General features: G+C 55.8%; 1 protein-coding gene across 2 annotated transcripts in view; it reads right to left on the bottom strand.

The window, feature by feature from the left end:
* elmod1 (ELMO/CED-12 domain containing 1) overlaps nucleotides 1-14,582 on the bottom strand; it is a 43,220-nt gene that overhangs the window by 16,772 nt on the left and 11,866 nt on the right. For both annotated transcript variants that reach the window (XM_072447033.1, XM_072447034.1), the window contains exon 6: nucleotides 13,908-14,041. In XM_072447033.1, coding sequence (XP_072303134.1) covers nucleotides 13,908-14,041 — 134 coding nt within the window. The remainder of the gene's footprint in view (nucleotides 1-13,907; nucleotides 14,042-14,582) is intronic.

Below are 14,582 nucleotides of genomic sequence, written 5' to 3'. Positions count from 1 at the left end.
CTCCACTGAGCATGTGCAGGACGACTCTCCTCCACTGAGCATGTGCAGGACGACTCGACTCCACTGAGCATGTGCAGGACGACTCGACTCCACTGAGCATGTGCAGGACGACTCGACTCCACTGAGCATGTGCAGGACAACTCGACTCCACTGAGCATGTGCAGGACGACTCTCCTCCACTGAGCATGTGCAGGACGACTCTCCTCCACTGAGCATGTGCAGGACGACTCGACTCCACTGAGCATGTGCAGGACGACTCGACTCCACTGAGCATGTGCAGGACGACTCTCCTCCACTGAGCATGTGCAGGACGACTCTCCTCCACTGAGCATGTGCAGGACGACTCGACTCCACTGAGCATGTGCAGGACGACTCTCCTCCACTGAGCATGTGCAGGACGACTCTCCTCCACTGAGCATGTGCAGGACGACTCTCCTCCACTGAGCATGTGCAGGACGACTCTCCTCCACTGAGCATGTGCAGGACGACTCGACTCCACTGAGCATGTGCAGGACGACTCGACTCCACTGAGCATGTGCAGGACGACTCGACTCCACTGAGCATGTGCAGGACGACTCGACTCCACTGAGCATGTGCAGGACGACTCTCCTCCACTGAGCATGTGCAGGACGACACGACTCCACTGAGCATGTGCAGGACGACTCGACTCCACTGAGCATGTGCAGGACGACTCTCCTCCACTGAGCATGTGCAGGACGACTCTCCTCCACTGAGCATGTGCAGGACGACTCTCCTCCACTGAGCATGTGCAGGACGACTCTCCTCCACTGAGCATGTGCAGGACGACTCTCCTCCACTGAGCATGTGCAGGACGACTCTCCTCCACTGAGCATGTGCAGGACGACTCTCCTCCACTGAGCATGTGCAGGACGACTCTCCTCCACTGAGCATGTGCAGGACGACTCTCCTCCACTGAGCATGTGCAGGACGACTCTCCTCCACTGAGCATGTGCAGGACGACTCTCCTCCACTGAGCATGTGCAGGACGACTCTCCTCCACTGAGCATGTGCAGGACGACTCTCCTCCACTGAGCATGTGCAGGACGACTCGACTCCACTGAGCATGTGCAGGACGACTCTCCTCCACTGAGCATGTGCAGGACGACTCTCCTCCACTGAGCATGTGCAGGACGACTCTCCTCCACTGAGCATGTGCAGGACGACTCTCCTCCACTGAGCATGTGCAGGACGACTCTCCTCCACTGAGCATGTGCAGGACGACTCTCCTCCACTGAGCATGTGCAGGACGACTCTCCTCCACTGAGCATGTGCAGGACGACTCTCCTCCACTGAGCATGTGCAGGACGACTCTCCTCCACTGAGCATGTGCAGGACGACTCTCCTCCACTGAGCATGTGCAGGACGACTCGACTCCACTGAGCATGTGCAGGACGACTCGACTCCACTGAGCATGTGCAGGACGACTCTCCTCCACTGAGCATGTGCAGGACGACTCTCCTCCACTGAGCATGTGCAGGACGACTCGACTCCACTGAGCATGTGCAGGACGACTCTCCTCCACTGAGCATGTGCAGGACGACTCGACTCCACTGAGCATGTGCAGGACGACTCGACTCCACTGAGCATGTGCAGGACGACTCTCCTCCACTGAGCATGTGCAGGACGACTCGACTCCACTGAGCATGTGCAGGACGACTCGACTCCACTGAGCATGTGCAGGACGACTCTCCTCCACTGAGCATGTGCAGGACGACTCTCCTCCACTGAGCATGTGCAGGACGACTCTCCTCCACTGAGCATGTGCGACGACTCTCCTCCACTGAGCATGTGCAGGACGACTCGACTCCACTGAGCATGTGCAGGACGACTCTCCTCCACTGAGCATGTGCAGGACGACTCGACTCCACTGAGCATGTGCAGGACGACTCTCCTCCACTGAGCATGTGCAGGACGACTCTCCTCCACTGAGCATGTGCAGGACGACTCTCCTCCACTGAGCATGTGCAGGACGACTCTCCTCCACTGAGCATGTGCAGGACGACTCGACTCCACTGAGCATGTGCAGGACGACTCTCCTCCACTGAGCATGTGCAGGACGACTCGACTCCACTGAGCATGTGCAGGACGACTCGACTCCACTGAGCATGTGCAGGACGACTCTCCTCCACTGAGCATGTGCAGGACGACTCTCCTCCACTGAGCATGTGCAGGACGACTCGACTCCACTGAGCATGTGCAGGACGACTCGACTCCACTGAGCATGTGCAGGACGACTCGACTCCACTGAGCATGTGCAGGACGACTCGACTCCACTGAGCATGTGCAGGACGACTCTCCTCCACTGAGCATGTGCAGGACGACTCGACTCCACTGAGCATGTGCAGGACGACTCGACTCCACTGAGCATGTGCAGGACGACTCTCCTCCACTGAGCATGTGCAGGACGACTCTCCTCCACTGAGCATGTGCAGGACGACTCGACTCCACTGAGCATGTGCAGGACGACTCGACTCCACTGAGCATGTGCAGGACGACTCTCCTCCACTGAGCATGTGCAGGACGACTCTCCTCCACTGAGCATGTGCAGGACGACTCGACTCCACTGAGCATGTGCAGGACGACTCTCCTCCACTGAGCATGTGCAGGACGACTCTCCTCCACTGAGCATGTGCAGGACGACTCTCCTCCACTGAGCATGTGCAGGACGACTCGACTCCACTGAGCATGTGCAGGACGACTCTCCTCCACTGAGCATGTGCAGGACGACTCTCCTCCACTGAGCATGTGCAGGACGACTCTCCTCCACTGAGCATGTGCAGGACGACTCGACTCCACTGAGCATGTGCAGGACGACTCTCCTCCACTGAGTATGTGCAGGACGACTCGACTCCACTGAGCATGTGCAGGACGACTCGACTCCACTGAGCATGTGCAGGACGACTCTCCTCCACTGAGCATGTGCAGGACGACACGACTCCACTGAGCATGTGCAGGACGACTCGACTCCACTGAGCATGTGCAGGACGACTCGACTCCACTGAGCATGTGCAGGACGACTCTCCTCCACTGAGCATGTGCAGGACGACTCTCCTCCACTGAGCATGTGCAGGACGACTCTCCTCCACTGAGCATGTGCAAGACGACTCTCCTCCACTGAGCATGTGCAGGACGACTCTCCTCCACTGAGCATGTGCAGGACGACTCGACTCCACTGAGCATGTGCAGGACGACTCGACTCCACTGAGCATGTGCAGGACGACTCGACTCCACTGAGCATGTGCAGGACGACTCTCCTCCACTGAGCATGTGCAGGACGACTCGACTCCACTGAGCATGTGCAGGACGACTCGACTCCACTGAGCATGTGCAGAACGACTCTCCTCCACTGAGCATGTGCAGGACGACTCTCCTCCACTGAGCATGTGCAGGACGACTCGACTCCACTGAGCATGTGCAGGACGACTCTCCTCCACTGAGCATGTGCAGGACGACTCTCCTCCACTGAGCATGTGCAGGACGACTCTCCTCCACTGAGCATGTGCAGGACGACTCGACTCCACTGAGCATGTGCAGGACGACTCTCCTCCACTGAGTATGTGCAGGACGACTCGACTCCACTGAGCATGTGCAGGACGACTCTCCTCCACTGAGCATGTGCAGGACGACTCTCCTCCACTGAGCATGTGCAAGACGACTCTCCTCCACTGAGCATGTGCAGGACGACTCTCCTCCACTGAGCATGTGCAGGACGACTCGACTCCACTGAGCATGTGCAGGACGACTCGACTCCACTGAGCATGTGCAGGACGACTCGACTCCACTGAGCATGTGCAGGACGACTCTCCTCCACTGAGCATGTGCAGGACGACACGACTCCACTGAGCATGTGCAGGACGACTCGACTCCACTGAGCATGTGCAGGACGACTCGACTCCACTGAGCATGTGCAGGACGACTCTCCTCCACTGAGCATGTGCAGGACGACACGACTCCACTGAGCATGTGCAGGACGACTCGACTCCACTGAGCATGTGCAGGACGACTCTCCTCCACTGAGCATGTGCAGGACGACTCTCCTCCACTGAGCATGTGCAGGACGACTCGACTCCACTGAGCATGTGCAGGACGACTCTCCTCCACTGAGCATGTGCAGGACGACTCTCCTCCACTGAGCATGTGCAGGACGACTCTCCTCCACTGAGCATGTGCAGGACGACTCGACTCCACTGAGCATGTGCAGGACGACTCTCCTCCACTGAGCATGTGCAGGACGACTCGACTCCACTGAGCATGTGCAGGACGACTCGACTCCACCTGCGTTAACGCACGTTAAAACAATTGATCGTGTTAAATAAGTGATGAGTTAAGGCGATAATAATGCGTTAACTTGCCCCAATAATAACATATATTATGATCTAAAAGTGGCAAAGTGGAAATGTTCTCAAACTGGACCATGGTGATGGTTTAGTAGTGACCTCAGCTGTAGGCCTTCATGTGGCCTTCATGTGGCCTTCATGTGGCCTTCACGTGGCCTTCATGTGACCTTCATGTGGCCTTCACGTGGCCTTCACGTGGCCTTCACGTGGCCTTCAGGTGGCCTTCATGTGGCCTTCATGTGACCTTCACGTGGCCTTCATGTGACCTTCATGTGGCCTTCATGTGGCCTTCATGTGACCTTCACGTGGCCTTCACGTGACCTTCATGTGGCCTTCACGTGGCCTTCATGTGGCCTTCATGTGTCCTTCACGTGTCCTTCATGTGGCCTTCATGTGGCCTTCAGGTGGCCTTCAGGTGGCCTTCATGTGACCTTCACGTGGCCTTCATGTGACCTTCATGTGGCCTTCACGTGGCCTTCATGTGACCTTCACGTGGCCTTCACGTGACCTTCATGTGGCCTTCATGTGGCCTTCATGTGTCCTTCACGTGTCCTTCATGTGGCCTTCATGTGGCCTTCAGGTGGCCTTCATGTGACCTTCACGTGGCCTTCATGTGACCTTCATGTGGCCTTCACGTGGCCTTCATGTGGCCTTCATGTGTCCTTCATGTGTCCTTCATGTGGCCTTCAGGTGGCCTTCATGTGGCCTTCACGTGTCCTTCACGTGGCCTTCATGTGGCCTTCAGGTGGCCTTCATGTGGCCTTCATGTGTCCTTCATGTGTCCTTCATGTGGCCTTCATGTGGCCTTCAGGTGGCCTTCATGTGGCCTTCATGTGGCCTTCATGTGTCCTTCACGTGACCTTCACGTGGCCTTCATGTGGCCTTCATGTGGCCTTCATGTGTCCTTCACGTGGCCTTCATGTGTCCTTCACGTGGCCTTCACGTGGCCTTCACGTGGCCTTCACGTGGCCTTCATGTGGCCTTCACGTGGACTTCACGTGTCCTTCACGTGACCTTCACGTGGCCTTCAGGTGGCCTTCACGTGACCTTCACGTGTCCTTCACGTGGCCTTCACGTGGCCTTCACGTGGCCTTCACGTGGCCTTCACGTGGCCTTCACGTGTCCTTCATGTGTCCTTCACGTGGCCTTCACGTGGCCTTCACGTGACCTTCACGTGGCCTTCACGTGGCCTTCACGTGGCCTTCACGTGGCCTTCACGTGGCCTTCACGTGGCCTTCACGTGGCCTTCACGTGGCCTTCATGTGTGGCCTTCACGTGTCCTTCACGTGGCCTTCACGTGGCCTTCACGTGGCCTTCACGTGGCCTTCACGTGGCCTTCACGTGGCCTTCACGTGGCCTTCACGTGGCCTTCACGTGGCCTTCACGTGGCCTTCACGTGGCCTTCATGTGGCCTTCATGTGACCTTCACGTGGCCTTCACGTGACCTTCATGTGGCCTTCACGTGTCCTTCACGTGGCCTTCACGTGACCTTCATGTGGCCTTCACGTGGCCTTCACGTGGCCTTCACGTGACCTTCATGTGTGGCCTTCACGTGTCCTTCACGTGGCCTTCACGTGGCCTTCACGTGGCCTTCATGTGGCCTTCATGTGTCCTTCATGTGACCTTCATGTGTCCTTCACGTGACCTTCACGTGGCCTTCATGTGGCCTTCAGGTGGCCTTCATGTGGCCTTCAGGTGGCCTTCATGTGGCCTTCATGTGACCTTCACGTGGCCTTCATGTGACCTTCATGTGGCCTTCATGTGGCCTTCATGTGACCTTCACGTGGCCTTCACGTGACCTTCATGTGGCCTTCACGTGGCCTTCACGTGGCCTTCATGTGTCCTTCATGTGGCCTTCATGTGGCCTTCATGTGGCCTTCATGTGGCCTTCATGTGGCCTTCATGTGTCCTTCATGTGTCCTTCATGTGTCCTTCACGTGGCCTTCACGTGGCCTTCATGTGGCCTTCATGTGGCCTTCATGTGGCCTTCATGTGGCCTTCATGTGGCCTTCATGTGACCTTCACGTGGCCTTCATGTGACCTTCATGTGGCCTTCACGTGGCCTTCACGTGGCCTTCACGTGGCCTTCAGGTGGCCTTCATGTGGCCTTCATGTGACCTTCACGTGGCCTTCATGTGACCTTCATGTGGCCTTCATGTGGCCTTCATGTGACCTTCACGTGGCCTTCACGTGACCTTCATGTGGCCTTCACGTGGCCTTCATGTGGCCTTCATGTGTCCTTCACGTGTCCTTCATGTGGCCTTCATGTGGCCTTCAGGTGGCCTTCAGGTGGCCTTCATGTGACCTTCACGTGGCCTTCATGTGACCTTCATGTGGCCTTCACGTGGCCTTCATGTGACCTTCACGTGGCCTTCACGTGACCTTCATGTGGCCTTCATGTGGCCTTCATGTGTCCTTCACGTGTCCTTCATGTGGCCTTCATGTGGCCTTCAGGTGGCCTTCATGTGACCTTCACGTGGCCTTCATGTGACCTTCATGTGGCCTTCACGTGGCCTTCATGTGGCCTTCATGTGTCCTTCATGTGGCCTTCAGGTGGCCTTCATGTGGCCTTCACGTGTCCTTCACGTGGCCTTCATGTGGCCTTCAGGTGGCCTTCATGTGGCCTTCATGTGTCCTTCATGTGTCCTTCATGTGGCCTTCATGTGGCCTTCAGGTGGCCTTCATGTGGCCTTCATGTGGCCTTCATGTGTCCTTCACGTGACCTTCACGTGGCCTTCATGTGGCCTTCATGTGGCCTTCATGTGTCCTTCACGTGGCCTTCATGTGTCCTTCACGTGGCCTTCACGTGGCCTTCACGTGGCCTTCATGTGGCCTTCATGTGGCCTTCACGTGGACTTCACGTGTCCTTCACGTGACCTTCACGTGGCCTTCAGGTGGCCTTCACGTGACCTTCACGTGTCCTTCACGTGGCCTTCACGTGGCCTTCACGTGGCCTTCACGTGTCCTTCATGTGTCCTTCACGTGGCCTTCACGTGGCCTTCACGTGACCTTCACGTGGCCTTCACGTGGCCTTCACGTGGCCTTCACGTGGCCTTCACGTGGCCTTCACGTGGCCTTCACGTGGCCTTCACGTGGCCTTCATGTGTGGCCTTCACGTGTCCTTCACGTGGCCTTCACGTGGCCTTCACGTGGCCTTCACGTGGCCTTCACGTGGCCTTCACGTGGCCTTCACGTGGCCTTCACGTGGCCTTCACGTGGCCTTCACGTGGCCTTCACGTGGCCTTCATGTGTGGCCTTCACGTGTCCTTCACGTGGCCTTCACGTGGCCTTCACGTGGCCTTCATGTGGCCTTCATGTGTCCTTCATGTGACCTTCATGTGTCCTTCACGTGACCTTCACGTGGCCTTCATGTGGCCTTCAGGTGGCCTTCATGTGGCCTTCAGGTGGCCTTCATGTGGCCTTCATGTGACCTTCACGTGGCCTTCATGTGACCTTCATGTGGCCTTCATGTGGCCTTCATGTGACCTTCACGTGGCCTTCACGTGACCTTCATGTGGCCTTCACGTGGCCTTCACGTGGCCTTCATGTGTCCTTCATGTGGCCTTCATGTGGCCTTCAGGTGGCCTTCATGTGACCTTCACGTGGCCTTCATGTGTCCTTCATGTGTCCTTCATGTGGCCTTCATGTGGCCTTCATGTGGCCTTCATGTGGCCTTCATGTGGCCTTCATGTGGCCTTCATGTGGCCTTCATGTGTCCTTCATGTGTCCTTCATGTGTCCTTCACGTGGCCTTCACGTGGCCTTCACGTGGCCTTCATGTGGCCTTCATGTGTCCTTCATGTGTCCTTCATGTGTCCTTCACGTGGCCTTCACGTGGCCTTCACGTGGCCTTCATGTGGCCTTCATGTGGCCTTCATGTGTCCTTCACGTGGCCTTCACGTGGCCTTCACGTGGCCTTCACGTGGCCTTCATGTGACCTTCACGTGTCCTTCACGTGGCCTTCATGTGTCCTTCATGTGGCCTTCATGTGGCCTTCATGTGGCCTTCATGTGGCCTTCATGTGGCCTTCATGTGGCCTTCATGTGTCCTTCATGTGTCCTTCATGTGGCCTTCATGTGTCCTTCATGTGGCCTTCATGTGGCCTTCATGTGGCCTTCATGTGACCTTCACGTGTCCTTCACGTGTCCTTCACGTGTCCTTCATGTGGCCTTCATGTGACCTTCATGTGACCTTCACGTGTCCTTCATGTGGCCTTCATGTGACCTTCACGTGTCCTTCATGTGACCTTCACGTGTCCTTCACGTGGCCTTCATGTGACCTTCACGTGTCCTTCACGTGGCCTTCACGTGTCCTTCATGTGGCCTTCATGTGGCCTTCATGTGGCCTTCATGTGGCCTTCATGTGGCCTTCATGTGTCCTTCATGTGGCCTTCATGTGTCCTTCATGTGTCCTTCATGTGGCCTTCATGTGGCCTTCACGTGTCCTTCATGTGGCCTTCATGTGGCCTTCATGTGACCTTCACGTGTCCTTCATGTGGCCTTCATGTGACCTTCACGTGTCCTTCATGTGGCCTTCATGTGTCCTTCATGTGGCCTTCATGTGGCCTTCATGTGGCCTTCATGTGTCCTTCATGTGGCCTTCATGTGGCCTTCATGTGGCCTTCATGTGGCCTTCATGTGACCTTCACGTGGCCTTCATGTGACCTTCATGTGGCCTTCACGTGGCCTTCACGTGGCCTTCACGTGGCCTTCAGGTGGCCTTCATGTGGCCTTCATGTGACCTTCACGTGGCCTTCATGTGACCTTCATGTGGCCTTCATGTGACCTTCACGTGGCCTTCACGTGACCTTCATGTGGCCTTCACGTGGCCTTCATGTGGCCTTCATGTGTCCTTCACGTGTCCTTCATGTGGCCTTCATGTGGCCTTCAGGTGGCCTTCAGGTGGCCTTCATGTGACCTTCACGTGGCCTTCATGTGACCTTCATGTGGCCTTCACGTGGCCTTCACGTGGCCTTCATGTGTCCTTCATGTGTCCTTCATGTGGCCTTCATGTGGCCTTCAGGTGGCCTTCATGTGGCCTTCATGTGTCCTTCACGTGGCCTTCACGTGGCCTTCACGTGGCCTTCACGTGGCCTTCATGTGTCCTTCATGTGTCCTTCATGTGGCCTTCACGTGTCCTTCATGTGGCCTTCATGTGGCCTTCATGTGACCTTCACGTGTCCTTCATGTGGCCTTCATGTGACCTTCACGTGTCCTTCATGTGGCCTTCATGTGTCCTTCATGTGGCCTTCATGTGGCCTTCATGTGGCCTTCATGTGGCCTTCATGTGGCCTTCATGTGTCCTTCATGTGGCCTTCATGTGGCCTTCATGTGGCCTTCATGTGGCCTTCATGTGACCTTCACGTGGCCTTCAGGTGGCCTTCATGTGGCCTTCATGTGACCTTCACGTGGCCTTCATGTGACCTTCATGTGGCCTTCATGTGACCTTCATGTGACCTTCACGTGGCCTTCACGTGACCTTCATGTGGCCTTCATGTGGCCTTCATGTGTCCTTCACGTGTCCTTCATGTGGCCTTCATGTGGCCTTCAGGTGGCCTTCATGTGACCTTCACGTGGCCTTCATGTGACCTTCATGTGGCCTTCACGTGGCCTTCATGTGGCCTTCATGTGTCCTTCATGTGTCCTTCATGTGGCCTTCAGGTGGCCTTCATGTGGCCTTCACGTGTCCTTCACGTGGCCTTCATGTGGCCTTCAGGTGGCCTTCATGTGGCCTTCATGTGTCCTTCATGTGTCCTTCATGTGGCCTTCATGTGGCCTTCAGGTGGCCTTCATGTGGCCTTCATGTGGCCTTCATGTGTCCTTCACGTGACCTTCACGTGGCCTTCATGTGGCCTTCATGTGGCCTTCATGTGTCCTTCACGTGGCCTTCATGTGTCCTTCACGTGGCCTTCACGTGGCCTTCACGTGGCCTTCATGTGGCCTTCATGTGGCCTTCACGTGGACTTCACGTGTCCTTCACGTGACCTTCACGTGGCCTTCAGGTGGCCTTCACGTGACCTTCACGTGTCCTTCACGTGGCCTTCACGTGGCCTTCACGTGGCCTTCACGTGGCCTTCACGTGGCCTTCATGTGTCCTTCATGTGTCCTTCACGTGGCCTTCACGTGGCCTTCACGTGACCTTCACGTGGCCTTCACGTGGCCTTCACGTGGCCTTCACGTGGCCTTCACGTGGCCTTCACGTGGCCTTCACGTGGCCTTCATGTGTGGCCTTCACGTGTCCTTCACGTGGCCTTCACGTGGCCTTCACGTGGCCTTCACGTGGCCTTCACGTGGCCTTCACGTGGCCTTCACGTGGCCTTCACGTGGCCTTCACGTGGCCTTCACGTGGCCTTCACGTGGCCTTCATGTGTGGCCTTCACGTGTCCTTCACGTGGCCTTCACGTGGCCTTCACGTGGCCTTCATGTGGCCTTCATGTGTCCTTCATGTGACCTTCATGTGTCCTTCACGTGACCTTCACGTGGCCTTCATGTGGCCTTCAGGTGGCCTTCATGTGGCCTTCAGGTGGCCTTCATGTGGCCTTCATGTGACCTTCACGTGGCCTTCATGTGACCTTCATGTGGCCTTCATGTGGCCTTCATGTGACCTTCACGTGGCCTTCACGTGACCTTCATGTGGCCTTCACGTGGCCTTCACGTGGCCTTCATGTGTCCTTCATGTGGCCTTCATGTGGCCTTCAGGTGGCCTTCATGTGACCTTCACGTGGCCTTCATGTGACCTTCATGTGGCCTTCACGTGGCCTTCACGTGGCCTTCATGTGTCCTTCATGTGTCCTTCATGTGTCCTTCATGTGGCCTTCAGGTGGCCTTCATGTGGCCTTCATGTGGCCTTCACGTGTCCTTCACGTGGCCTTCACGTGGCCTTCAGGTGGCCTTCATGTGGCCTTCATGTGGCCTTCATGTGTCCTTCATGTGGCCTTCATGTGTCCTTCATGTGTCCTTCATGTGGCCTTCATGTGGCCTTCATGTGGCCTTCATGTGTCCTTCACGTGACCTTCACGTGGCCTTCACGTGGCCTTCACGTGGCCTTCATGTGTCCTTCACGTGGCCTTCATGTGGCCTTCACGTGGCCTTCACGTGGCCTTCATGTGGCCTTCATGTGGCCTTCATGTGGCCTTCACGTGGACTTCACGTGACCTTCACGTGGCCTTCAGGTGGCCTTCACGTGACCTTCACGTGTCCTTCACGTGGCCTTCACGTGGCCTTCACGTGACCTTCATGTGTCCTTCATGTGACCTTCATGTGTCCTTCATGTGTCCTTCATGTGACCTTCATGTGTCCTTCATGTGACCTTCACGTGGCCTTCAGGTGGCCTTCACGTGACCTTCACGTGTCCTTCACGTGGCCTTCACGTGGCCTTCACGTGGCCTTCACGTGGCCTTCACGTGGCCTTCACGTGGCCTTCATGTGTCCTTCATGTGTCCTTCACGTGGCCTTCACGTGGCCTTCACGTGGCCTTCATGTGACCTTCACGTGGCCTTCACGTGGCCTTCACGTGGCCTTCACGTGGCCTTCACGTGGCCTTCATGTGTGGCCTTCACGTGTCCTTCACGTGGCCTTCACGTGGCCTTCATGTGGCCTTCATGTGGCCTTCATGTGTCCTTCATGTGTCCTTCACGTGACCTTCATGTGGCCTTCATGTGGCCTTCATGTGGCCTTCATGTGGCCTTCACGTGGCCTTCATGTGTCCTTCACGTGGCCTTCACGTGGCCTTCACGTGGCCTTCATGTGGCCTTCACGTGGACTTCACGTGGACTTCACGTGACCTTCACGTGGCCTTCACGTGGCCTTCAGGTGGCCTTCACGTGACCTTCACGTGGCCTTCACGTGGCCTTCACGTGTCCTTCATGTGACCTTCATGTGTCCTTCATGTGTCCTTCATGTGGCCTTCATGTGACCTTCATGTGTCCTTCATGTGACCTTCACGTGACCTTCACGTGGCCTTCAGGTGGCCTTCAGGTGGCCTTCACGTGTCCTTCACGTGGCCTTCACGTGGCCTTCACGTGGCCTTCACGTGGCCTTCACGTGTCCTTCATGTGTCCTTCACGTGGCCTTCACGTGGCCTTCACGTGGCCTTCACGTGACCTTCACGTGGCCTTCACGTGGCCTTCACGTGGCCTTCACGTGGCCTTCACGTGGCCTTCACGTGGCCTTCATGTGTGGCCTTCACGTGTCCTTCACGTGTCCTTCACGTGGCCTTCACGTGGCCTTCACGTGGCCTTCACGTGGCCTTCATGTGACCTTCATGTGGCCTTCATGTGTCCTTCATGTGTCCTTCATGTGACCTTCATGTGGCCTTCATGTGGCCTTCATGTGTCCTTCATGTGTCCTTCATGTGTCCTTCATGTGTCCTTCATGTGACCTTCACGTGGCCTTCACGTGGCCTTCACGTGACCTTCATGTGGCCTTCATGTGGACTTCATGTGGCCTTCACGTGTCCTTCACGTGTCCTTCACGTGGCCTTCACGTGACCTTCACGTGACCTTCACGTGACCTTCACGTGGCCTTCACGTGGCCTTCACGTGGCCTTCACGTGGCCTTCACGTGGCCTTCATGTGGCCTTCATGTGTCCTTCATGTGTCCTTCATGTGTCCTTCATGTGGCCTTCATGTGGCCTTCATGTGGCCTTCATGTGTCCTTCATGTGGCCTTCATGTGTCCTTCATGTGTCCTTCATGTGTCCTTCATGTGTCCTTCATGTGACCTTCATGTGACCTTCATGTGGACTTCACGTGGCCTTCACGTGGCCTTCACGTGGCCTTCACGTGGCCTTCACGTGGCCTTCACGTGGACTTCATGTGGCCTTCACGTGTCCTTCACGTGGCCTTCACGTGACCTTCACGTGACCTTCACGTGGCCTTCACGTGGCCTTCACGTGGCCTTCACGTGGCCTTCACGTGTCCTTCACGTGACCTTCATGTAGCCTTCATGCGGCCTTCATGCGTCCTTCATGTGACCTTCATGTGGCCTTCATGTGGCCTTCATGTGGACTTCACGTGGACTTCACGTGGCCTTCACGTGGACTTCACGTGTCCTTCACGTGACCTTCACGTGGCCTTCACGTGGCCTTCAGGTGGCCTTCACGTGACCTTCACGTGTCCTTCACGTGGCCTTCACGTGGCCTTCATGTGACCTTCATGTGTCCTTCATGTGACCTTCATGTGTCCTTCATGTGTCCTTCATGTGGCCTTCATGTGACCTTCATGTGTCCTTCATGTGACCTTCACGTGGCCTTCAGGTGGCCTTCACGTGACCTTCACGTGTCCTTCACGTGGCCTTCACGTGGCCTTCACGTGGCCTTCACGTGGCCTTCATGTGGCCTTCATGTGTCCTTCATGTGTCCTTCATGTGGCCTTCATGTGGCCTTCATGTGGCCTTCATGTGGCCTTCATGTGGCCTTCATGTGGCCTTCATGTGGCCTTCATGTGGCCTTCATGTGACCTTCAGGTGTCCTTCATGTGACCTTCATGTGGCCTCCATGTGGCCTCCATGTGGCCTCCATGTGGTACTACAGTATGAGGTTGTTGCACTCACAGCAGGTTGCTGAGGCCCAGCAGGCCCATCCCTCTGAAGTCCGTCTTGGGGTCACTGCCCTGGAAGCCGATCTCACACCACTGTTTGGAGATGCGTCCGGTCAGAGGACAGTCTGGACGCAGCTCCTTCCACAGCTGCACACACCACAACACATCATCAAGACACAATGAAGAATGAAGAAACATGATGAACCACGCAAGGCGTTTGTAATGCTTTTGGACTGCTGTGTTAATAATACATCTAATATTTGGCTGCTGTGGCTGATACCGATATTGTTATTTGAATATCTACAGCAAGGCCCACATGTTTATCTTAAGTTGAAGTAAAGATCACAAATTAAATTTCTACGTACAGGGAATGACATATCATGTCCGATACCAATGAAACTGTTCTGATATTGGCCGATAGCAATAATGGAACCAATATATTGCCCGTTCCTAATTTGAATTTGTAGAAATTTAAATTTAAAAACGGTCAATGTCAGCACCTGCTGTAGATGTGCACAAGTCTATCCTAAGGAATATTCCAGGCAAAGCAATAACATCTCCATGGAGACAAGCAGGTACAAACCCTCCACAAGAAAATAAGATACAAAGAGCAGGTTTCACTCTACTCTACACCGCGTTCCAAATGATTATGCAAATAATGTGTTGAAGTGTCATAAAGGTCATTTTT

The sequence above is a fragment of the Eucyclogobius newberryi genome, unplaced genomic scaffold (assembly GCF_026437365.1).
Source record: "Eucyclogobius newberryi isolate DKJ021-1_F unplaced genomic scaffold, fEucNew1.0.hap1 SCAF_15, whole genome shotgun sequence".
In the NCBI taxonomy this organism is placed as follows: Eukaryota; Metazoa; Chordata; class Actinopteri; order Gobiiformes; family Gobiidae; genus Eucyclogobius; species Eucyclogobius newberryi.
This window is presented reverse-complemented; position numbering and strand designations above follow the sequence as displayed.